The sequence below is a fragment of the Schistocerca serialis genome, chromosome 5, assembly GCF_023864345.2.
Source record: "Schistocerca serialis cubense isolate TAMUIC-IGC-003099 chromosome 5, iqSchSeri2.2, whole genome shotgun sequence".
NCBI lineage: Eukaryota > Metazoa > Arthropoda > Insecta > Orthoptera > Acrididae > Schistocerca > Schistocerca serialis.
In genome coordinates this window covers 311,918,086-311,945,193 of record NC_064642.1, presented here as the reverse complement: position 1 = coordinate 311,945,193, position 27,108 = coordinate 311,918,086, and the positions used below count along the sequence as shown (strand labels likewise).

The 27,108-nt window shown below is 41.3% G+C and overlaps 1 protein-coding gene across 1 annotated transcript in view; it reads right to left on the bottom strand.

Moving 5' to 3' along the window:
* LOC126480728 (uncharacterized protein CG1161) overlaps window positions 1-26,828 on the bottom strand; it is a 38,384-nt gene extending 11,556 nt beyond the window's left edge. The window contains exons 1-2 of the mRNA XM_050103997.1: window positions 26,652-26,828; window positions 5,549-5,661 (exon numbers count right to left, since the gene is read on the bottom strand). Coding sequence (XP_049959954.1) covers window positions 5,549-5,661; window positions 26,652-26,714 — 176 coding nt within the window. The 5' untranslated portion in view covers window positions 26,715-26,828. The remainder of the gene's footprint in view (window positions 1-5,548; window positions 5,662-26,651) is intronic.
* Between the last annotated feature and the right edge of the window lie 280 nt (window positions 26,829-27,108).

Sequence of the window (27,108 nt, the reverse complement as noted above, 5' to 3'; positions counted from 1 at the left end):
TATACTGTGTTTTTTCAAATGAGATTTGGAGACCTACTCTTTCTGCTGTTTCTTTAAGAATTTCTATTTGTTTCTGAGCAATTTGGATGTCCTGCATTAGAATAACCAAGTCGTCTGCAAAGGCCAAACAGTCTATTCGAATATTTGTTCGTCCTAATTTCACTGGTTGGTCAATTTTGAACTCCAATTTTCGTTCGCGCCACTCTTGTATTACTTTTTCTAGAATGCAGTTAAATAGCAACGGAGAGAGTCCATCACCTTGCCTCACGCCTGTTTTTATTTCAAAGGATTCTGAAATTTCTCCTCTGAACTTTACTTTTGATTTTGTACCAGTTAGCGTGTCTCTGATAATTGCCGTGGTTTTAGGATCCAGGCCTTGTTCTTTCACAATTTGTCAAAGAGATTCACGATCCACTGAGTCATAAGCCTTTCTAAAATCTACGAAGGTACAAACTAGTTTTTTATTGTAAATTTTTTGATGTCTGAGAATTAGTTTGAGGACTAAAATCTGTTCTGGGCAAGATCTATTTGGCCTGAAACCTGCTTGATATTCGCCAATTTTCCATTCAAGTTGTTGTTGTGCTCGGTTCAGAAGACATTGAGAGAGGATTTTGTATGTGACTGGAAGAAGAGAAATTCCTCTGTAATTATTAACATCAGTTTTGTCTCCCTTCTTATGAAGTGGGTGAATCAAGGCGGTTTTCCATTCATCAGGAATTTTTTCAGTTTGCCAAATGTTTTGCATGATTGAAGTAATTTCTTTAACGGTTTTTGGACCAGCTGCCTTTAAAAGTTCTGCAACAATTCCATCTTCACCAGATGCTTTGTTGTTTTTCAACCTATGAATTTCTTTAATGATTTCCTCTTCATTTGGTGCAAGTGAAACTGGATTGCATTGTTGGGGAATTTTTGGTGGAAATCTTTCTGTGGGCTCGGGGCAATTTAGAAGATTCTTAAAATATTTAGAAAGTTCTTTGCAATTTTCTTGGTTGTTAAGAGCCAACTGTCCATTTTCCTTCTTGAAGCAAAGATTCTGGGGTTGGTACCCCTTTATTTTGGTTTTAAAAGTTTTATAAAAATTTCTGGTATTGTATTTCTGAAAATCTTCTTCAATTTCTAAGAGTTGACTATTCTCATATTGTCTTTTTGTTTGTCTAATTAGTTTTGAAGTGTCTTTTCTAGTTGTCAGGAATGTATCATATGTGTTTTCTGTCTTGTTGCTATTCCATGCTTTAAATGTCTCTTGTCTGGCTTTGATTGCATGATCACAGTTTTCATTCCACCAAGCATGTTTCCTGTGTTTTCGTAAAGGAATTTGATCTTGAGCTGTTTTGATAATCTTGTGTTTGAGTTGTTCTCAATTTTGTGCACTTGTTTTGTCAAATTCGTCTGCTAATAATGACGGTTGGATTTTACTGGTGTCAAATTTGGGGATTAATGGTGTCCTTTTGTTGAAATTTTGGGGTTTTAGCTTTAGTTTCACACGAGTTAAGTAATGGTCTGAGTCAATATTGGCGCCTTTACGAACTTGAACATTTAAAATTTCTTTGTGACATGGATACGAGATTGTAATATGGTCAATTTGGAATTCACCTATGTCCTTGTTAGGTGATCGCCATGTCTTTTGTTTTGAAGGTTTTTTCTTAAAATGACTTGACATAATTTTGAGATTGAAATTTCTGCAAAATTCTACCAGCCTCTTTCCATTTTGATTGGTCCATTTATGTGCAGGGAATTCACCGACCGTTTTTCTAAATTTTCTCTCTTTCCCTAACTGTGCATTAAAATCACCCATTAAAATCTTTACATAATTTTGAGGAATTTTGGAGACTGTATTCTCTAACACTTCCCATGACTTATTTACTTTTTCTGGATTTGTTTTATTCTCCTGGTTGATAGGCATGTGTGTGTTAATTAAACAGTACATTTTATTTGCACATTTCATGGAAATTGTCATTAGTCTGTTGTTTACTGGATTTACTTCGATTACGGAGCCAAGAATGTCTTGCGAAATTGCGAATGCAACACCCAGATGCGGAGTGTTTTTAAGAATTCTTTTGTCTGTTTTACTTTTAAACAATCGGTAGTTTCCAAAATCCATGGTATTCTCATGAGGCAACCTTGTTTCTTGCAGGGCTAAAATTTTGATATTTTGTTCTTTTAGTGTGTCTCCTAATTTATAGAGTTTTCCTGGTGTCAAGAGAGAGTTAATATTGATAGTTCCAAAAAATGTTTCGACCTTGGGCATGAGTCGGTCAAAAGACTTCGATTTCCTCTGGTTTGGGATATAGCGTTTCAGCCTAGTCTCCCCAGAATCCGATAGACTAGTTGCGCCACTGATGGCGGAGGATTTGTTACCACCTGGGGTAATTTTGTAATTACTAAAACGCTCCATAATAGTACTTAGAATCAAAGGGTTGAGCTCAGAAAAGCTCAGTGGTTAAGACTGGAGTGGTTAGTTCCAGAATTTATTTTATAATTACATCTACACACTGAACATTAACAACAGATTTTTGTATGTAAAAAAGAAACCATGCACATGTCAATAGCTCCTACACACTATATCTTACATATTACAATAATAGAAATTGTTCTATGGAATAGAAGAAGTTATCAAGAAGAAACTTTTTCAGTTCATTTTCCAGTTTTACTTTGCTGTCTCTCACTGGGCGAGGATCAAAAATGTTGTTTGTAGCACTGTGCTCCCCTTTTTGTGCTAAAGACAAACTTTATGAGGTGAAATTAATATCATTTCTTCTTTTGATATTTTAGTCACATACACTTGACAGCACAAAAAGCAGGCCATCCCTGAATTCCAATGTGTAGGCAGCACCTGACTGTATACAACCAACACAGCATAGCTGTGTCACTGGTCCTTTAAACCCTCTACAGTACAGTCGTTTGACTATACACATTTGTTATCACAAGCTATACACAATTGTTATCACAAGAGACCACTACAGTACACTGACCATTATAGCAATCAGCCCCGATTTAAACTAATGTCGCGATACAATAAATATTAGGAAACACATTATTGGGGATGAGGCAGTCCCTAACGCTTGTAAATTAAAATTCATTACAATAAGTGACACTTCAGAAGTCACTATCACATTCATTAAAAGACATGACCAGTTTTTGTTCACAATCATATTGAAGTTTTCACAAGCAGTTTACAAGGACGAATGTCCAAACCTGGAAATAAGTGACTATACATTTAGCCCTGCACTAGGAACCACATGAAGCCGATATTGCCTCTGAGAAGTAACAACAAAAAGTATGTAATAAAGTCCAATACCCAAGTGTGAAACAGCATGAAGTAAAGTTGTGGTAATGGAGGGGCGCAGAACCAAGTACCTATACAAATTGTTAACTAAGCACAATTAGATGTCAGCTATTAAATATGTTCAACTATAGCGTGATACTGGAATCTGAAATGACGATGCAAATGGTTTTTGTCGGGCAGGGATTTGAACCTGGTACCTTTAGATAGATCTTATAGCAACAGATAGACATTAAATATTTATTGTTTTTTCACCAGTAGTGAGATTTGCACACGTTTGGCTAGAGGTAATGCAACGAATAGTTCTGTGCTATCTACGACTCCAACCCTGCACATATTTTCGCCTTTCACCAGCTGTCAGGAGTGCACTATTCATAGGGAGTAGTTCGGCATTGTGAGAGAACAACAAAATGATGAGGGTTCATATCCACAGAAGAATTGGAATCTGATCTCTAATCCCAGGGCAATGCCAATATTTTCAAAATCTCAAGGTCACTTACAATAAGAAAGGAAGGTCCTATGACCTTACTTGACGACTGGTTCATGAACTAAAACAACATTACTAATGTAAGAAAGCTTACAAGATAGTTTCTGCAAGCAGCAACTTCTGCTGAAACTAATCCAATCCTGTTCCAGTCAGTAGTGACTGGACATGTTTAATGTTGACTTAAAACCATGGCACAGTCCTGCGTTTTTTTACTTGGCATTACTGGAAGTGAAGAGGGTGTTAAAAACTGGTACCCCCAGCGAGAATCGATCTCCACCTTCGCCATTACACGCTAACCTCAGTCCAACCAACCACCAAATTTCACACGCATTATCATGTTTTTATCATAATAGTGTACGCAGCACATGGTACAAGAAGTGTTGACTCACTTCTCCTCCTGTGAATAACCTATTCTTGATCTAGCAGTCAACATCATGCAGTGTGAATGCAAAGCTGTGATATCAAACCCACCTTTTTCCTTTCTTTTTTAAGCTGTATTACATCTATCTGCTAAGAGCATCAATCTGACAGAAGGTCAGAGACATTTTCGTTAATTTTCTAACCAGCCAGTAATAGAAAAATCTTGCGGAAACATGTCTGTGAAAGGGCTCATGGGTGTCTGTAACGGTAAGACCAATTTCAGTGCCGCCAGCCAGCAGCCTTTTGATACAGTTTGGCATCCACCCAAGTGATTGCAACACAATGGGCATGGAGCCTATGATTTCCAGTAGGCTTTTATGTGCTCGAATTATCAAGTATAACATTATGGAATGTTGTGTATCATACAATATGCTTCAACATGCCCTGTGGCAATTTAGTATAGCACATTGCTATAATCATATTTTACTATGGTGTTACTTTATTCAAGTTAATAGTATAGCTTCTCATTTTTTACCTTCTGAGGAGCATCATTTATGCACAAGAAAACTGAGTCTAAAACCAAATGAGGTCTAACATTTGTGACATTGTGTTTAGATTGTGTTTAATAAAAGGGCGAAATCAGTGGAGGCAATTCAAAACACCTGTGCCCTTTATGGAGTGAGTGCTATTGAGAAAGACAAGTATCATTTCAAGTAAGATCATTTTGGGATAAATTAATCACTGTATTCAGGAAGACAAACGGGCATTAATGAAAGACGTTTCTGCGATTTACTACTACGGTCAATGACACTGTATCTGCTAATTGAAGGAAGGTTATAGTACAATGTATTGTCAAAAACAAGATTAGACACAAAGCAGAATTCTACACTGGAATGGAAGGGGGAAAGAAGTCATCTGTGCCCTTTCAAAGGATTGATTTGGGCATTTGCTGTAATAGATTTCAGGTGGTCACCGTAAATCCAAATCAGTGTAGCCTGATGGTGATTTGAAGTACCATATGGTAACCTCACAAGTAGAAAATAGTGGTTAAGTCTTAACATGGTGATATTTTTGTTTCAATAAGTCAGTAGTGAATTATTACAGGCAAGGCCATTTTCCGGAGTGTAGCGGAAGTTACTGATTTTATGCGGTTCTTCAACAATAAATACTCTTGAAGTTTTCTCGTTTGAAATATTTTGGAATCATTTTGCTTGTGCTTTCATTAGGTCCAGACAAAAAGTCACCTAATGTACGAAAATTTTCTTACAATCATCACCAAATTCACACACTATCAATCACAAAGGCAATCTCTTCTGTGCAATAAAGCTTCATAATACAGCAAAAGGTTATGGTCTCAATATCTCACTATGCCTCTCAACATCATCACTTTATCTGCTACCACTTAACTCCGTACTCACCATTGGTTAGGAGGTACATTGCGAATGTACAGCTTTCGATTCGACTGTGTCACATTAACAACTGAAGGATTTGGGCATACACACTTGCAACGAACGTCTTCATATGATTGGCTCTGAAAATAAAAATTCATTTCAATAAATGTATTCAGAGGAAAAGTCTGGAAGTTAATGTTAAAATTCAAATTCAAAACAAAACAGCATGTTCCTGAATTGCAATATACTCTCCAATTTGATAAATGCAAGTAAACACAATATATGAAATTCTTTTAGTTAGTTCATTAGTCCACAGATTAAATTCATCACAAACATTATGATGTGAAACCTCGACAGAACAAAGAACTCTCATATAACACTTAAAAATATGTATAAAAAATAATATTTAATGGTTACATGCTGGCTATTTGCAGTTTTTTTAGTGACTAATTACCTCTACTCAAGAATTCCTCTATGATACAGAAGGAGATGCCAAGGAGAAACATCTTTAATCTACATTTGCAATTACTTCTACCCTCTTTCAGACATTTATTTATTTCCATAGGTATATTGTTTAAGAGATTAACAGCTGCAAAGTTTGCCTCTTTATGTGCCAATGTTAGATTCATTAAAGGCTAATGTAGATCACTTCCACTTCTAGTGTTGTAGATGTGAATATCTGTTACTCTCAAACTTAGATTGCTGATAAATTTCCAAAGATGAATAAACATACTGTGAGGCTACTGTCAATATTCCTGGCTGCTTAAAGAGATACCTGCAAGATACGCATGTGCGAACTCCACACACAATCCTAATTACTTCCTTCTGTGCAATTAATACGTTTTGCCTAAGCAAGGAGTTACCCAAGAATATTACCAATTAGACATCAATTAACGAAAATACATTAATGACATCTATATCGTCAAAGTTACAATTATCCAATGGCAAAAGTAGCTGGACCTAAATGTGTTAGCAGGGCCAACATATGGTTTTCCAGTTTAAGTTTTCATTATCTAAGAAATTACAATTTTTTACTCTTTGTTTTTTATAGATTAACAAGAGTGGGATATTTTTGACAGTACAAAACTGAATGAACTGTGTTTTTCAAAGTTCATAGCCAGCCCACCTGCACACAGCCATTCAGTAACTTTGACACGAATATTTGCCATTTTCTCTGTTGACACTTCTTTCATCAGCTTCATAATAATGCTTACATAATCTGCAAACAGGGCTAATTCTCCCCCAAATCAATAATGGCAAACCATTAACTTAAATTAAGGACAGTAATGGGCCAGTGAGCAAACCCTGTGGGGCTTCCATCGTAACTTCTCCACTTGCACTTTCTCCTTGGTATAACTCAAAGCCCATGCGATACTTTCTGCATTCTGTTTCTTACATAAGGGCTAAGTGAGGCATTTGCTGAGCTACTTATTCCGTATAACCTTAACTTCTCTAATATAATATTATGATCGACACAATCAAATGACTTCATTAAGTTGCAGAAGATACCAACTGGTGATATTTTCTCATTCAAAGATTTTATTATGTGCTTAATAGATGGAGGCATAGTTGATTCAGTACAATAGCCCTTTTGAAATACTGTAAGAACTGTGTCTGGCTAAATATCTCATTACCACAAAAGTAAGTGACAACCTTGAAGTAGATTACTTTCACAAAAAATTTTAGAAAATGTGGAGAGAGAATGAGTGACTGACATCTGTGGAGTCACTCTTATTATAGAGAGGACTCATGATGGTCTATTTCAGTCTTTCTGGGAAAATATCCCAAGCCAATGATGCTTTATGTAAGTGCCCAAGAATATTTTATATTATAGGGCCAGACTTTTTAGCGTTTGGAATATATTATCCACCCCTTTATCAACTTTTACTTTTTAAACTCATAATGATCTTCCTTTATTTCATATGAAGATGAGAGACTAATTAATTCACTAAATGTCCTCTGTATTGCCTCTTCACTGTGTTGTTTTGTTTTCTCTTCTGAACTAACTGCATTGATTTTCTCAACCATTTTCAAAACTTAATTATTAAAAATATTTGCTGCAGATGAACTGCCTTTCACAAAACCAACCCCCCTCCCTCCCACTCACTCACTCACACACTCTCTCTCTCTCTCTCTCTCTCTCTCTCTCTCTCTCTCTCTCACACACACACACACACACACACACACACACACACACACACACACACACACACACACACACACACACACACCTCCCACCAACCCAATTAAGGCTGAAGACAGTTACAGAGTAAAGAAGGCCTTCTAGCCAGGAGATTCACAGTAGTAAAAGTATGGGCTAAAAGGATAACGAACATCAGCTGGACCAAGATGACAGAAACAATCAGATCAGTAGATGGATGTGCCTATACAAGTGTTCCCCACAGCTCTGCAGGTGAAGGGTTGCCCACCTTACAGTTGTTCCAATTGTGATACTTTGTCGTCAAAGTCTTAGGGAAGGGGAAGAACACCCACTATTCATCAGTGTTACCCCTAAAACTGAAAATGCTTTGTGACAGAAAAAAAAGGGGCTAACCACATGTAAAAGAAATTAAAACAGAGTAAAAGAGCGATGGCCATGGCAACTGGCAAAGAGATAAGACTCGAGGGTTCCCCAGGGCCGGTATGCGGCTGCAGTCCCAACCCCCCTGCCCCTCTCCAAAACTATTTTAATATGTTATATCTGCAAACAAAAACCACTTTCAGGGAGAAAATGAGTCATTTGGCAAATTAGTGGCAAAGAATCCAGAAAGTCACGCTCAGTGTGGAGAAGCAGGAGTAAGTGACATTTCACCAGCATGTAAGGCTCCACAACCACAAACTGGCAGTGGCTCATTACATAAAATGAGACTATTTAATCTGGTATGACTAACATGGAGGCAACATAGGACAGTGGGTTCTTTCTCAGAGGAATGGGAAGAGGAGTGCCATCAAGTAGTAGTCTCCTTGATGGTGCAAGGTTTTAATAGAAGGGGGCAGTAGCCCATCAAATGTTGTTACATCTCCAAGTGTTAAGAGGTCTTATTTGAACCCACAAACATGCACTTGAGACTGTCAAAGTAAATAACCACTATCTAGCCAGTCAGCCTTTTCATTTCTGCGGATATCCACATAACTTGGGATCCAGAGAAAGACAACTGAGCAGACAATACCTCTAAGGTCAGAGAGGGTGATAACAGTAACATCCATCAATAGCTTGAACGCTCATCATAGAGACACTAAAAATTAAAATGAGTGTGTTTAATAAAACATAGGGCTCTGTTAATGGCTATCAGCTCCACTGTACACACACATTACATGTTCCTAGCAACAAATGATGTTCCTGAACAGAGGGAAATTTAGCATTCCCCATCCTATCTATGGTTTCAGAACAATCAGTGTAAATGATGGTAGCACCACAATACTCCTGAAGAATAGAAACTGAAAGATCATGGGAGAGACAACTTAAGTTCTTTGAAAATAGGTCAGTCCTAATTTGTGGGCAAGGTACTAACTGAGGGAAAGACGTCTGTAAGAAAAACTGTGGGGAGTGATTTCTATGAAGGTTAGGCAAAGGTCCTGGCCGAGAGTCTCAAGGCACATTCCAACTGGCAATCCCAGCTACTCTAAATGACGAATATGAGGCATCCACATCAGCTTTTTATCAAAGGTGAGACCCAAAAATTCGGACTCGTCAACAACATCGAAGCACTGGGCACCAGAGTATAGTTTTGGATCAGAATGGGCCATGTTACACTGAAAAATGCATTACTCACATTTTTGTGGGAGAGAACTGGAAGCCATGGAACGGGTCCAAGTGGAAGTCTGTTGCAATGTGCCTTGGAGTTGCTGTTCAGCTGAGGCTATAGGTTGGGAGCTATACTATATGCAAAAGCTGTCAACATACAGCACGATGGTGACCAGTAGTTCAATAGAGGGCATTAGCCCACCAGTAATGATGAGAAAGAATGTAGCTCTCAGCACAGAGCCCTGTGGGATGCTGTTCTCTTGCACCTGTGGTGAGCTAAGCATTGTACAAACTCTAAATCAAAACAACTGGTGGGATAGAAATTAAAGATCAGAAATCAGTAGGAAGCCCCTACAGTCCCACTCTTGGACAGTAAGTAAAATATGATGGTACCAAGTTGTATTGTACGCCATATGTAGATCAAAAGAGACTGCAATGAGCTGCTGCCCGTTGGATTGCTGTTTCCAACTTAACTAGGTGGTCAGTAGTAGATCACTCCACCCAGAAATCACACTGACAGGGAACAAAATGCTCCCACAATTTGAGAACTCAGCATAATTATCAGGCTGCATCCTTTCAAGCAGTCTGCAGAGCACATTGGTGAGGCTAATTGGTTTATAGTTGTCAACGGACATTGGGTTTTTGCTGGCTTACAGACTGGAGTGAACATATTCTCACCACAGTGAAGGGAAAATACTTTCTAGCCAAATGTGGTTAAGCATCCTGAGTGGGTGGAATCTTTAAGTAACATTTAGGTAATCTTATGAATCATATCAGAGCCTTGGGCTGTATCATTTGACAAGTAAAGAGTCTGAAAGGTGTTCCCAGTAGTGGAAAGTTCATCATACAATTAGAGTCACAGGAGGGGAGGGTAAAGGATAGGGAATTGTCTTCACTGTTGCAAGGTGTTTTACACAATGTTCAGCATGAACCAACGCACTGATAGAAATCTTCTCATGAAGGAGGAGACCCAGGCCAGTTTTTTACCTTTGGAGACCCTGTAGGCTTATGGCATGAAGAGGCATGCATTCCCAAGGAGACACAGAGCTCCCAGCATTCCTCTTAATGTTTTTCATTAGATGATGAGCCTTAACAGAGAACTGCTTAAAAGTTATCGGACTGGTAGTGAAGTACGTTGTGGAGCCCTTTAACTATCGTCATAGTTATTGCAGTTTCTTGTGGCAGTGAAATGGTCCTACACAACTGCAGATAGCAGTTACAGTAGCAGGGGTGATTGAATTGGAAATGTCTCTCACAACCTTAGCAATGTAATCCAACAGAAAGGAGATGAGGTGACAGCAGAGGAATACAACTGCTACTTGGCTCTTTGAAGAACTCATCGTAGTATGGTAAGTAGTCTGTCTGGTGGTAACAAGGAAGTGACAAGATCACTAGAAAGTGGTAACTGTCACAATCATCATCATGTAGTGATCACTGCAAAGAAACCACAAGATTGAAGAAAAAGATCTTAAGTTGAAAGCTGAAAAGGGGCCACAGGCAGCACTAAAGTGGTAGGAGTACAGTCATTGAAGGGAGACAGATCAAGGTAGCAAAGAAGCTGGTCAATCAGAAAGCCCCTACCAGATGAAGTGGGTTGGTGGGCACAGAAATATCCCAAGTATGAGAAAATAGAGGAAGAGCTGTTGGATTAAGGAGGTCATTTCAAGATACATGGCATGCCTAGAGGTACATAAAACTAGCAAGTGGTGATTGCGGGTGCTGTTTGCACTCAAGTTGCTATTGAGTCCCACCTGGTAAGGAGTGAAATTCAGTCACTGACATCAATATGAACAAACAGACCCCTCCAGATGCTCTATTGGGGACAGTATGATTCCGAAGGAGTCAACAGCAACTTCTATGAGTTGGAGAATAGTTGCCCATTACATTTGTTTCTACGAGAGTAACATAGATTTAAAAATAGGAGAAAATTAGTTGTTTTTGTTATTGTGGCAGATGACAGTTATATGTATTGAAGTTCCAGTAGTAGTAGTAGTAGTAGTAGTAGAAGAGGGGTTTTTGGGCACACGACATCAAGGTCTTCAGCACACGCTCAGTAACATAGTGAGACGGGTGTCAAGAAAAATCCCAGAACAGAAATATAAAACGGAACATAAAACACGGGTAACAATCGTTGAAAAATATGTGCTCACCCACACCGAAGCGTGGGATGAAGCAGGGTGCCAAGAGTAAAACATGGACAACACAGGAAGAAAATGATAGAGGGAGCTAAAACAATGTAGCAGATGGAAGTTGCTGGCTGACCGCAAGGAAAAAAGGGGAGGGGTCAGCCACTCTGCAATACATTAAAACCTCCAGCCTAAAAATTTAGGCCAGAGTCCAGACACACCACAAAACTTAAAAACCCTAGACACACACGTCTCATCATTAGCTAAAACAGAAGGCAGATCCCCATCAACTTGTGCTTCTGCCCTTGCATCACGGTATAAAATGCAGTCTGTTAAAATGTGCCGGACAGAGATATGCACACCACAAGCATCACAAAACGGAGGATCTTCCCGCCGTAATAAAAAGCTATGTGTGAGAGGACAGTGCCTGATCCGAAGACGTGTGAGGGCCACCTCTTCCCACCTGAGCAACCAGCAGGAGGAACGCCACGGCCGAGTGGTTGACTTTACCAGCCGCAGTTTATTGGCCGTCACCGCCAGCCATTCTTCCTCCCACAACTCCATGCACTTCCTGTGGAGTGCAGCGATGACTGACTGCAAGGGGATAGGACACTGGACCACATCCTGCTCTCTGCAGGCCTCCTTGGCCGCCCAATCAGCCTGTTCATTGTGCCATATTCCGACATGACCAGGCACCCAGCAGAAGGATACCTCTTTACCCCACCGTTGGAGCAAGTACAGTTGGTCATATATCAGCTGGACCATCTGCTCAGTAGGGTAGAGGTTCTGCAGTGATTGTAAGGCACTAAGAGAATTGGAGCAGAGAAGAAATCGATCGCCCCGAACATGATGCATCTGCTCCAGTGCCTTCACGATCGCGTGGAGCTCCGCTGCGAAAACGGTATATTCAGCAGGGAGGCGAATCCGGGTAACATGATCAGGGAACAACACAGAACAGCCAAGGAAATTCTCCCGTTTGGAGCCATCAGTGTAAACGACAGTGAAACCGTGATGCACATACAAAATGTTAAAAAACAGAGACTGGAATGTAAAATCTGGTGTGCCATCTTTCTTAAAATGAGTCAAATTTAAAAGAAGTTTGGGTCTCCGGAGGAGCCAAGGTGGAGATTTGCTCCAACCGCGACGTAAAACACGAAGACCAGCCATAGACATCGCAGCAAGGCAATCCATTGCGCGAATCCCATAGGGCTGCGTCGCACATTGCCGGTTATGAAATAACCGTGCCAGAGGAGGATGAGCAACGGTATGGTATGCAGGTGTGTATGGTGCGGAGAAAGCTTTATACGTCTGGCGTACCGTAAGTAGCCATCGCTGCATGTGAAGTGGCGGTTCACCAGCCTCTGCACAGAGGCTTGGTATGGGGCTAGTTCGGAATGCCCCAGTGGCCAACCGAAGCCCTTCATGGTGCACAACGTACAACATCTTTAAGTAAGAAGGCCTCGCAGACCCATACACCGTGCACCCATAATCGAGCCGAGATCGCACAAACGCCCTGTAAAACTGGAGCAGACAAGTCCTGTCAGCTCCCCATGTACTGTGGCTAAGACATTTTGAAACACTTAAAGCCTGACGCGACCGCCGTTTCAGGTCTTTAAGATGAGGTAACCACGTGAGCTTCGAGTCAAAAATAAGCCCCAGAAATCTCACAATGTCTTTAAAAGTAAGAATAGTGTCCCTCATCCTCAACTCAGGAAAGGTTAAAATCGAACGAGAACGGTTAAAAAGAACACACAGACTTCTCGGTGGAAAACTTAAAACCACTCGTCTGCGCCCAGTCACCCAAACGTCTAATAGTAAGTTGCAACTGACGCGTTGTCGTTGCAAGGCTTGAAGACGAGCAAAACAAAGAGAAATCATCCACAAACAAGGAACACTGGACAGGACTTTTCACTATGGACGTAATGCTATTAACAGCGATGGCAAAGAGAGTCACACTTGAAACGCCATCCTGAGGGACACCGTTCTCCTGCTCAAAGCGATCAGACAGGACGTCACCAATTCGGTATCTAAAATATCGTTGCGAGAGGAAAGACTGAATAAAAAGAGGAAGAGAACCACAAAAACCCCATTCGTGAAGTTGCTCCAGGATGAGATACCTCCAAGTGGTATCGTAGGCCTTCTCGATGTCGAAAAATACACCTAGAAGGTGATGACGGCATAGGAAAGCTTGTTGTATAGCCGCCTCCAGGAGGGCAAGGTTATCGAAGGTGGAACGAAACCTCCGGAACCCACACTGAAAGCGACTAAGGAGTTGCCGGGATTCTAACATCCAGGCAAGGCGGCGGTTGACCATCCGCTCCAAGGTCTTCCCCATGCAACTAGTGAGGGCAACACTACGGTAGCTACTCGGGCTCGTGCGGTCTTTCACAGGTTTTAAAAAAGGAATTAAAACTGCCTCACGCCACACGTCAGGAAAGTGACCCGACGCCCAAGTGGCATTAAAAAGTGCGAGGAGGATTTCTTTGTGGCGCACTGTGAGGTGCCATAGCATATGGTAGTGGATCCTGTCGTGACCAGGGGATGTGTCACGAGCTCCAGACAATGCAGAGTCCAGCTCCCACATAGAAAATTGGCAGTTGTAAACTTCATGAGAGGTGGACTGGAAGTCCAGACTACATCTCTCAACAACGGCTCTATGGTGCTGGAAACCTGGATCCTGACTGGTTGTTGCAGTAACTGTCGCAAAATACGCTGCCATAGTCTGGGCAATGTCTCGCAGATCCGTGTGGAGAGAGCCATTATTCATTACAGCAGCCATGGGGCACCTCCCTCCTCTGCCAGAAATTCTCCTGATGGTCTCCCACACAATGGAACTTTTGGTGGGACGATTAATGGTGTTCAGGAACTGTTGCAATGACCTCTTCTTGTTCTCACGAATAATGCGGCGACATCTTGCCCTCGCCACCTGAGAGGCTGCAAGATTCTCAGCAGTCGGCCGACACTTGAACCGACGCAGAGCCGCACGCCTGGTCCTGATTGCAGAGCGGCATTCGGCACTCCACCAAGGCACAGGTGGCCTCTTCCGGTAGCCTGTGGAATGGATGCTGCAGCGGCGTGGTGGACCATGTTGGTAATATGATCCACTCACACCTCAACATTCGCACAGTGTTTGAATTGGGCCAACTGGCTGTAAGTGTCCAGTCAGCTCCACTGAGCACCCATCGTGGTGGTCTCCTTTTGGGGCCCACGCCATCTGGCAGGTGAATCCAGATTGGGAAATGATCACTGCCGTGCAAGTCAGCGACCACTTCCCAGTGAGCACTGGCGGCAAGAGCTGGAGAGCAAAGCAAGAGATCAATGGCAGAGAACGACCCAGTCACTGTGCAGAAATGAGTACTCTGTCCTCCATTGAGCAAGTAGGCACAGGATGACAGGAGAAGCCTCTCAATTGGTCTACCCCTGGGGTAGGTAATTGCAGTGCCCCAAAGCACATTGTGGGCATTACAATCACCACAAATAATGAATGGCTGGGGGAGCTGTGTAAGAAGGTTGGTGAGGGCCGCTTCATCAAGTGCATCATGTGGGGGCAAGTAAAGCGAACATACAGTCAATGGATAACGCACGTGCACGGACACAGCGACGGCCTGTAAAGTCATCGTAAGTGAGAGAGGCGAGGAGTGGTAGTCCGTCCTGACGAAAATACCTAGGCTGCCTCTAGCTCTCTCCCCACGCAGGTCGTCCGTTTTGTGGAGTGTATAGCCTCTTATCTCAGGGGAGTATGATGGATGGAAATACGTCTCCTGGAGACAGACACAGTGGTCTACCCTGAGAGAGTAGACGAAGTTCCTCCACATGTGTCCTGAACCCTTGCAAGTTCCACTGAAGTATGGGAGCCATCTATGTTGGGGGTAGCACCTTCATCCTGTCTCTCCGACGGGGCGGGGAGACCGCAGCAGGTAGAGAGGCATGTGTGGGACGAGATGATTGCCCCATACATACATCGTATTCCATCAACTCTGGGGAAGAGTCAGATGAAGCCTCACATAAAACAACATCCGCATGGTCAGATGGTTTACCACAGGATTTGACCCGCTGTTGCTGCTGTACAGGAGCTTTCTGTGGTTTGGTGGGCTTTGGAGGAGCCGATGTGGGAGTGGTAATTGGCGCACTGGCCTTGGGAACAGCCTCAGCTGTTGGAGGCGCCAGGGGCTGGCCCAAGTTCGCCACTGTACCTTTGTCTGCCGTTCGAGTATGGGCTACTGGCTCTGAAACACTGGCTGCGTTGCAAGTGCACTGACAGCTGCAGGTGTTAGTGCCAACACTCACCACCTCGGTCTGCATTGAGGCATCGACTTTTGGAGTAGGCTTCCGAACCAGGGATGCAAAAGATGTAGCAAATGCGGGAGGTTGCATCGACTTATAGATCTTCTTGGCCTCACCATAGGGGATACGCTTGGTTGTTTTTATTTCCTGGACTTTGCGTTCCTCTAAAAATATTCGGCAGTCCCTACTCCAAACAGGGTGGTTCCCAGAGCAATTAATACATTTAGCCAGAGACGAGTAACCAACTTCTTCATGAGCAGCCTTACCACAGTTTCCACAAGTCGCTTCGCCTTTACATCCTAAGGTGGTATGCCCAAAACGCTGGCATTTAAAACAGCGCATTGGGGTCGGGAAATAAGGCCTCACACTAAGGCGAAGGAAGCAGCTTTAACATGTTCAGGAAGTTTCGTGCTACTGAAGGTCAGAATAAAGGAGTCGGATTTGACAAGAGTGCCATCAACCCTCTTCATGATGTGTTGGACATCAACGATACCTTCCGGAGCCCACTCACGTTGCAGTTCTTCCTTGGGAATGTCAACTAGATCCCGGCATGTCACAACACCTTTGCTGTAGTTCAAGGTGCTGCGCAATTCAGTGTCTATGGCATACTCTCCAAGGCATTTAGCAGATTGGAGGTTAGTTGCTTGCTGGGAAGTGGAAGTTTCCACTAGCAAGGTCCCATTACGTAAGCGCTTCACCGATTTTAAGGAGCTACAGATTCCCTCCAATCCCTTTTGTATATAGAAGGGCGAAACCTTTTCGAAACTACCCTTCTTCCGTTTCACAATGAGAAACACATTCGAATTACCAGAATGCATTCTGTTACCAAAGACTGGACTTGTCAAAGAAGTGCCGGAGTCAGGGGGACTGACTGCACGAGCCCTCTTAAGAGACTGGGAGTGAGAACCTTCCAGCGGCCCACCCTTTCCGCTGGGAGGAAGAAAAGAGGATTGCGAAGGATCCATCTCGGTCCCACGAGCAGCTAGGGAACTACAAGTCCACCTAGACAGAGCCCCGCGTGCCTAGGTAAGCCTTATACAACTGAGGTGCGGCAGGTTCCCCAGAGGTTGCCCGCTAACGACTGTTCCACCTCAACAGCCATGCATCTCATCAGCGCGCAGCACACCTTGAGATTGGGGGGTTGTTTATAGAGGTTTATTCCATTCTCGCGATCCGGGCGATCAAGCCAAGATCCCCACTCCCTGAGACACACAACATTCCACCGCCGCACCGTGCGGCGGTGACAGGTGACAGGACTGGCGGCGCTTACCAGTCCCCAGCTCAGGAACCCCGGGGTCGCCAAGCCCGTACCCAGCATATGAATGCTGAGCCCCTGGGGGCTGAAGTTCCTGGTTAGGCACAAAGGGGCCAGGGGGCAGGTAACACCAGAGGATCACTGTCACCTGTGGGGGAGGGAGTGAGATATGGGCTCAATGGGGCAGGGTCACAGAAGTAGCCTTCTCTTGAGGTTCTTTTTCTCTTTCACAACTTTTGGCACTTGGGAATCTTATGAGATCTTGTCTGCATTGGTGTAGCACTGTAAGAAGAGCAGGCAGCCCTGAAAATTGCAGTTCGTGGTTCTTTCAGCCACTGACTGGCATCAGTTTGCAGATCTGTGGATTTTTGGGGAGAGAATTCCTGAAAGGGAGGATTGTTACTAGTAGACACCAGGAAAGGATGTTGCTTCTTCAGCAGGATGCAATGAGTAGAGATGGTGCTACAGAAACCACAAGAGAAAAAGGACTATCACAACATATTCAAGTTTGTGTGACTACCGGAAATAGATGCTGAGGGACTAAATATGCCAGGTACCACCACTTACCTAGCCATGATAGTGGCACAAGTCTATATCAATGAGTATGGATACAAACTATCATATTTTCCGAGCTTCAAAATACAAGTAATGATCTGTGACCTTCAATTCACCGACGTTCCATTCCTTGATTAGGATAGCACACTTTGGGGATCAGGGAGGGTGATCATTCCCACAGCTGACACATGGTAGTGCACATGATGTATGTTCATGAAGTAATCACCCATAGTGCCCACCAATCAGGTGTTACATACACCAGGAAGACATACTCCCGAAGCACTAGCATTTAAAGCACTGCATTACAGTTGTGAAACACAGTTTCACATTTAATTGGTAAACTACGATTTTAACCTTTTGTGAAAGCAAATCCCCCTCGAAAATATGGATGAGTGCAGCAGCGTCAATATTGCTATCTGGTCTGCCGCAATGTACGCAATTTACAAAGTGGATCCCTTGCCTCTCCAAGTGTTTGTGTAGGTCATCTGTCTGCAGTATTGGATCTTGATGAAAAATTCATCGCTAAATTTAGTTTCTCATAGTGTGTGATGGTAACAGGTACATCAAGTTTTTTTACAAGAGAGTAATGTCCAAGACTAGGTTGGATTTCTCATCTTAATTGAGGCACAACCACTTCATAATTTACTCAGAGCTGACACTTCACCAAACTCGTTTTCAACATACTCCACAAAGAAAACTGGGCTTGTAAAGAGACAAGACCATCTGTCTGTTCAGGTATAGACCATGAACTGTAGGTATTAAGTGTCTGAAAGTTGCTAGGTTTTGTTTTCCTTCCATGGTGCAGCCAATAAGGTAAAGTTCCTCGGGTCATAACGATATCCAACAAACATGTGGGGACCAAACATAAGTTAACCAAAATAAGTGGTGTAAGGTAAAGTGAACAAAGTGGGAAAAGCCATAAGCAACATCAAAGTTGCTGATAATACTAGTATAGCTATAATTGTACATGATGTTTTTCAGAAAATCATTAAGTAGTTCTCTGCAAATGGGCTCTCATTAAACTTTGACAAAACACAGTACCCACAGTTCCACACAGTATATGGAATGACACCATTAATAAATACAGACTTCAATCAGAAATCGGTAGGCCTAGCTAAGGTAGAATATACAAAATTTATAGGTGTATGTATCGATGAGAGGTTGAACTGGAAAAAATACACTGAAGATCTTCTGAAAAGTTTGAGTTCAGCTACTTATGCTATTAGGGTCATTGCAAATTTTGGCGATATACATCTCAGTAAATTAGCTTACCACGCCTATTTTCATTCTCTGCTTTCGTATGGCATCATATTCTGTGGTAACTCATCATTGAGTAAAAGAGTGTTCATTGCACAAAAGCGTGTAATCAGAATAATTGCTGGAGCTCGTCCAAAATCATCCTGCAGACACTTATTTAAAGAGCTAGAGATCTTCACTGTAGGCTCACACTATATTATGTTCACTTATAAAATTTGTTATTAACAATCCGAATGAATTCAAAAGTATTAGCGGTGTACATGGCTACAACATGAGGAGGAGGAGAAAGGATGATCTTCACTAATCAAGATTAAATCTAACTTTGGCTCAGAAGGGGGTAAATTATGCTGCCACAAAAGTCTTTGGTCACTTACCCAATAGCATCAAAAGTCTGACAGATAGCCATGTAGCATTTAAAAGGAAATTAAAAGAATTTCTTAATGGCAACTCCTACTCATTAGATGAATTTTTGGATATAACTCTAACCATAATTTATTAGTTATAAAATACAAACTAAAACTAAAGCAACTGAAGAGAAACGGTGGAAAATTAAGTGGATGGGGCCTGGATAAGTTTACGAATTTCAAAAGGTGGGTTAGGCAACAACTAATTGAAAGAAAGGAAAGAAATGGAATCCAACAGAAGATTAAAGGGTAGCAATGAGAGATGAATCAACGAAGCTAGCAGAGGGTGGAGTGAGGAGGGGGGGGGGGGGGTGGAGTGAGGATGGGGGGTGGAGTGAGGAGGGGGGGTGGTGGAGTGAGGAGGGGGGGTGGTGGAGTGAGGAGGGGGGTGGTGGAGTGAGGAGGGGGGTGGTGGAGTGAGGAGGGGGAAATAGGAGGGGGAGTGGGGAGGGGGGGAGTGAGGAGGGGCAAAGTACCAGCAGAATCATTTAACAACAAGTACAGTGTTAAATTTGATTGGCTGGAGGAGAAAATATAAAAATTAAGCAAATGAAAGGGGGCAAAACTGAAGATAGATGCCTAAAAATCAATTGGAAGAAGGTGCAATATGGCAAAGTAGGAATGGCTACAGAAGAACTACATAGCTCCAGATTTATACATGACTAAGGAAAATTTAGATGCTACATGCAAGAAATTTAGGAATATGGGAAGCAGCAGTCTGTAGTGTAGATTCAAAGGATTACATAAGAATGTGTAAACAAAAGAAACTTTTAAACAATTTATGGAAAGTAGAAGATGAAATAAGTAGAATACAATACTGCAAGAAAAAATTGACAGTGCTGAAAACCATACCAAGCACCTGGAGCAGACAACTACTTTTAATTATTAAGATTCTTCTGTTCCTGCTGATATGTAGGATACTTTAGGCAGGTAGAATAATCTAAGATAATAAGAAGAATATAATTTTCTCAATACCAAAAAAAGCAAGTACTGAAAGGTGTGAGTGTTACTGAATATCAGTTTAATAAATTATTATTGCAAAATACTACCATGAATTCTTTACAGGAGAAGGGAGACACAGGTGGAAGCCAGTATCAGGGAATATAAGTTAGCGATCATAGGAACAGTCAAGGTAATACCAACTATGATATATCTTAGAAAGTATGTTTAAGGAAAATAAACCAACATCAAAAGAATTTTTATCTTTAGAACAAGTTTTAGATTATATGAACTCCAATATACTCTTTGGAACTCTGAAGAAGAAGAAGAAGAAGAAGAAGAAGAAGAAGAAATCGTCTGTCCAAAGACTGGTTTGATGCTTATCTACCAGCCAAACCAGTCTTTTCATCAGACTACTTCATAAATTTCTTCTCTCTTTAATTTGATTCAGTACATCTTTAACAATTATCCAATTTGTCAACCTCAGCTTCAGCATATTTCCGTTACACCACATTTCAAAAGCTAATCTCCAATTATCTGAAATTGTTTATTTCTACACCTCACCCCCCCCCCCCCCCCCCCCAACCCCCGTAAGTGCACGTGCACACACTATACACATTAAGAAAAAACTTATCAATATTTACATTAATTGTTAATGTATACCTTTTTCTGAAAATCTTTTCTTGCTCTTGCAAGCCATTTTACATTATCTCTGCTTCAGACATTGCCAGTTATTTTGCTCCTCTAATACAAAAATTCATTTCATAATCTAATGCTCTCTGTATCATCTGATTTAATTTGGTGACATTTCACTAGCCTTGTTTAGTTTTGTTGTTGGCAGTAAACCTCAAAGACTTTACAAAATAGGCTTATTTCCTGTCTATTGATCACTGCTTTTTTATTATTTCATGGCCAGTTTTGGGCAATGTCACCCACTTTCAGATATTTTCTTGTGGTTACAGAAAAACCAATCTTAATGGAACTATCAGTTTCACTTTTTTTATAACAGTACACTTAGTTTTTATTTCTTCAGCCTTGAAATTTCTTCTTTGTTTCCTTTAGTGCTAGCTCAATGTTCTGTCCCATTCTCAATTGCTCCCTCCCTTTCACATCCTTTGATTCTTATAACCACAGCCCAGTTTCCGTATGAGTTTTAGATTATTTCGCTCATTGTATTTTATCCATGATAATTTCAGAATTTTAAAAAGTGTAGTCTACTCAAAATTATTAAAAGAACTCTACATGTATAAATACTATAAATGTGGCTTTGCCTTCTTCAGCCTAATATGTCACAAGGTCAGTACAGACCTGCATTTATCTGCACTTCTCTGGAATCCAAACTGATATTCCCACAAGCTGGCGTCTATCAGTGGTTTAATCATCCTATAATTAATTCATGTTACTGTGCTACCATGCTGGAGGTTGGGTGCAGAGAAATCTAATACTCTCATGGGGTGAAAGAGGACAGAGAGAACTGAAGAAGATGACATATCCTGCAAAGTTTCCTCACCCAAATAGTTGAATCGCAGGTGGAGATGCAAAGCCATGTCAAAAGATTCAGGAGATCGAATCTAAGGGTACTATGGTTAACTTGTGCACCATGTAAGGCATCCTTCCCCACGTGGTCTGCACTTCTGTAGAGTTTTGATAGTGGCAGGTCAAGCCATAGAAGGGGACCTGAACTCATAGGGCCGAAAAGTGAGAGACTCCCTTTAGTCGCCTCTTACGACAGGCAGTAATACCCCGGACCTATTCTAACCTCCGAACCCGCAGGGGGAGAACTCCAGATAGGAATATCAACTATATAGGAAAAGACAGATCGCTATTTACAGTAAAGAAATCGCATTAAATTGCAAAAAAGCACAGTTAAAAGACACTTGCAACAAGCTTTTGGCCATAGCCTTCATCAGAAAAAGAGAAAAAAACATTCATATATACAAGCAAGCACACCTCATGCACACATGACCGCTAACTTCAGCAGCTCAAGAGAGAATGGCATTCTGGCCCAATGTGCTGGAGTTGGCAGTCATGTTTGTGTGGGGCGTGCTTGCTTGTAAGTAAGAATGGCGTGCGTTTCTTTTGCTGATGGAAGCTGTGGCCAAAAGGTTTTTATAAGTGTCTTCATTGTGCTTGTCTGCAACTTAACAAGTGTCCTTTACAGTAAGTAGCATTATTTTTTCCTACATTGTTAACTTACTACCATGACTTATTAAAGTGACAATTTGGTTAAACACACTCCTGTCTGTGACTGCTTCTTTTGGCATTGAGATTATTACAACCTTTAAGTCTGACTTTACTTCACCTGTCTCGTATACTGCATACCAAGAGGAAGTCTTATGTTTGTTTCACTCAAAAATCTTAATAATTCTGAGGAAATTTCATCTAGTGTGGGTGCCAAAATGTTTTGACTTTTGTCTCCCTGTCAAGTTTTTGCAAAATCTAAATCTCCCAACTCATCTTCTATTACTTCCCCCTCACTTTCCACATATTGCTTATTTTCTTTGTAAGCTCTTCTGTACATTTCTGCATTTCCCTTCTTTGCTCAGTACTAGCCTACAGTAAGGTGTTGACATTCATACAGCTGCTTCTCTATTAGCAAAGAGAGTCATTTTCCTACAGGTAACATCTATGTTTATCATTTCATCAATTTAATTCTATTTCTCTTGTGTTACCCAAGGAATTTTCCTGACCTTGTCTTTTGATCTATTTGATCCTCTACTGTCCTCACTATTTCATTTCTCGAAGTTGCCTATTCATCTTCATTGTTCCATTTGAAATTCTTTATAACCAATTATTCTTTCACCTTATCCAGGTCCCACCACAATTATTCTTTCACCTTATCCAGGTTCCACCATCTTAATTTCCCAACTTTCTGCAATTTCTTCATTTTTATCTGCATTTCTTAATCAACAAATGAGGGTCAGAATTTACTTTTGCCCCTGGCAACACTTGCAGCTTAAAATATATTTCCTAGATGTGCTGCTCTGTGATGTTGGATCAGAAACTACCATCAAAAGCAGAATAAATGGCAGTATAATCAAGACCTGTCCAGCAGAAAGTTCAAGAGTGATGTTGCCCCACCGCAGAATCTTGTGGTGACAAAGTGATCTGTGACGCAGCATGAAATCTCCATCTTCATTCCATATTTAATACATTATCCGTCATTCATAACAAACTGGAAGTGAAGTCAAAAGAGCTGTATGATGAAATAAAAAAAAGTCTCCAAACAGTATTCTGAAGAACATTACATAAACATTCAAATATGATAATTGAAATTCCTGGTAGAATGTAAATAATTTAGGAGAAAAGTGCTGGAATATTTCAGTTCTACAGCTTTACTTGTATGAGGGATTGTGTTGAGTAGAGTGGGGAAGGGGAGAAATGGGGCAGGGAGTGGAAGGAAGGTTTGAAGTATGGTGACTGACAGATGGGAGGGAGCCAGCGTGTGCAAAGGTTAGGAATGCAGGAGGGAGAGGTGATAGGTGGAAGAAGTACGAAAGCACATGGGCACTGGCGATGTTGAATTAGCACAGCACATAGAGGAGTGGATTTGGAGGGGGCAGCAGAACAGAAGAAGGGGAGAGTGGGGAAGAGGGCTTGAGCGTAGGATGCATGAAGGCTTGGTCCTCGGGTTGGGTGCTAGCAGAGATTGAGGCAAGGAGGAGTATGGGAACACAGGATGTGTCACAATGATAAGTCCCATCCACACAGTCCACAGCAGCTGTTGTTGTTGGAGAGGAGGCGGCATGTGGCACAGTCTGTGAAGCAGCCACTGAAATCCAGATTGTTGCTCCCAGCAGAGAATTCCTCCAATCTTGGCCACATTTGGGCAATGGCCTTTCATTGAGGTCAACAGCTGGTTAGCAGTCATGTCCAAATAAAGTGCCGTGCAGAAACTGCGACAGCCCCAGTATTTCACAGGTAGCCCTGCCTCTAGATGGGATACAATAAGCCAGTAATGGAACTGGAGTAGGATGTTCTGGCTGTATGTCCCTAACAGGTCCAACCTGAGCCAGACAGAGGGTTTGGTGTAGTTAGGAAGGTTTCCACTAGATCTGTTTGTACACCTTACCCTCAGAGGAGTAATTATATGCAAAATTTAATTAGTTAGATGATAAGGAATGAGATGGTGGATTTGGGGTCTGAAGGACATTACAAAAGGTAGTGTTTGAAAGTGGCAAGGTCACAGGCATGGAGGATTTAGAGCAAAGGGAGGCAGTGGCAACAGTGATGAGTAAGGATCCTGGTGGTAATAGGGTGTCTACGTAAATCCTTACAAGAAGACGATTAAGAGTAAATACCATGCAGGTATTTTTCTGTTTAACAGTGTACAATATGAACCAACACAGATTTTTTTCTATTTTTCAATATTATGTTTCTGAATTTACATTACAATTTTAGTTATTCACACACGAAAGTGTATTGAGTTTGAAGCAAATGTTACAGACAATGAATTGGGTTCTTGGGCTATGCTATAGACCACTCTGTTATCACAACCTTCATTTATTTTTTCTTTTAACCACTTTTGCAACTTGTTCCAGACCTCAGGTTAAGCTATATACCGTCATGTCACCACAATCAAGAGTTAAGACGAGAACACCATGCCAGCCCCAACAGTCAGTAATTTTAACCCCTGATGATGGAGATGGCCACCGAAAGCCTAAGTGTTTTCCTCTAATTTGAAGAGTTCTCGGGTATCCCACCAGGTAGTGTCGTAATTTCTCCACAATATTTCGGCAGACGGACATGCTGCCATCTTCAGGTTGTTCCTGTGTCAGGAGAAATTACGACACTACCCGGTTGGATACCCGAGAACTGTTCAAACTGGTTACGCCAGGAAAACTTCAGATTGTTTTCTTCTGAGTGACAGAGCTGGCAACCTGAAGAGATTTTATTGAAGTTTAGAGGAAGTGGGATGAGGAGATGGTGAGTTGGTGCATTCATTCATCCATCGTGTTCTGTACACCTCCAAGAAGAATCTTCAAGGATGTGGACCTAATCAAAATATACATTAACATAAGATGAAGACATCATAAAAACTTAAACTGTAGGCCTATACTGTGTTAACAAGTTACTATCACTATTTTTACAGTCATAAATACCAAGTCCTACTTATATTACAGTATTGCACTGCAGCTTCATGCTACAGCTACTTGACATGCAGCTGTCATCTCATTCCCTGGATTTAAATCAATAATTTGTGAGGAGAATGAACTGAAGAACACATACGTAGAAAATTTGCCTTGGCAGATAAACAGAAGTAACATTCAAAATACACTGTTATAAAATTTACTTAAAATGCAAAAGTGCAAAGCCACAGCAAGCAGCATGCATGTTCTTAAAATGCAAAAGTGCAAAGCCACAGCAAGCAGCTGGCAGCATGCATGTTGGGGAATAATGTAATTCATGTGCTCTTGCTGAGAAGGGAGACAAGAAAATTTAGAGAATAAACTTCAGTTTTTTTAGTCCTGTCATGAACTGAATACAGCAACTTTAGACACGTTTTGTAATTTAAGGAACTGATTACAAAGAAAAGAAGGTTCCATGAACATACCTTGCAACTGATTTATTTCATATAGCTGCATAGGGACTATAATATGAGAAGTATGTTTTTGTGGTGTAGGTTGGCAGTCCAGTCAGCAACTTGGATAAATACAGCCTTTTTTCCCAAATGTAAAATATGGGCAAGAGTTACTCAAAACTATTACGACTTATAATATCTTTTATAGCCGTCACATTTGTTGACAAATTCTGTTTGTACTGGGTAACTTTAAGAGACCAGGATTTAATATTGCGATTTCAATCATATTTTCCGTTTTGGAACCTTAATTGCAATCAGGCAGAAAACGGATTTAAAAAGGTTGCAGAAGTCGCAAATTAATGTCAGTACTCCACAACACGGCAGGTGACAATACGAATGAATGGGCAACATTCGTTATTTTATTTAAAACCTTTGACATACTCCGCCGGTTAAGAAATGAGAGGGCGTGACAGTGTTAAAATGAGTGTGTCAGCCGACAGATTAAGGAGACGTTCAACGTTTTATGCATATTGACATTAACAATTCGTTTCCTTTGAAACTTCTGACGCACTTCTTCCCGTCAATTGCATTGAAGAAAGGCATGTGGCTCCAACCTGACGATCGGATAGTCTAAAGAAATAATATTCTCTGTGGTGCAATTTGCAGTTGCCTATAGCGAAAGCTAAAGGTGATGTGATATGATTAAGTTCCACAAAAAGAGGCCATCGAAGTCTGTACCCTACCACCATTCAAAACGCAAACGAGACAAAAACATTACAAATAATTCTTCAGCTTATACCAAACACTATACGTTAATAAATAGTTTTAATGTTTTCACGCAAACGAGACAGAAACATACTATTAATAATTCTTCAGCTGATACCAAACACTATTCGTTAAGAAATGGTTTTAATGTTTTCAATCATTTAAGAGCGTAAATGAAATTATAGGGCAACATCCATACGTCACTTATTCGACGTATAATTAATCAAAACAGGCCCTTACTAAACACTACCTTTCTAAATACAAGTGTGAACAACAAACCTGTGCACGTTCTATACAGCTCAGTAATATTAAGCACCAACAAATTACTGTTCTACACAACATTTGAAATAGCTGAACAGTTCTCTCTATTCTCTAATCACCAATCATAACACTTTGCACAGCAGCTGTCATACGCCTTCCTATTTCCACAGATTATACTTCTAGCGCACAGAGATTTAAGCCGAGTTCGCACACACAAAAGGTGTCGCCACAGATGTTGGCATACTACAGTTGCAACGCTGTTGTGGGTGAACTTAAAAGTTTTTAGTGGCGCAACTTAAAGGACGCAACCACAAAAAGTTAAACCTGGTTGTACTTTATTCCGCCACTTTTCTTCCACCACTATCCCCTGGTGCCATATTTCGAAACACGAGCATTCTGTCGCAGTTATCCGCAGTTATCGTGAAGTAATTGCAGTTGTATTGCATCCGATTTCATCAGTGTGTTATCATTTTAT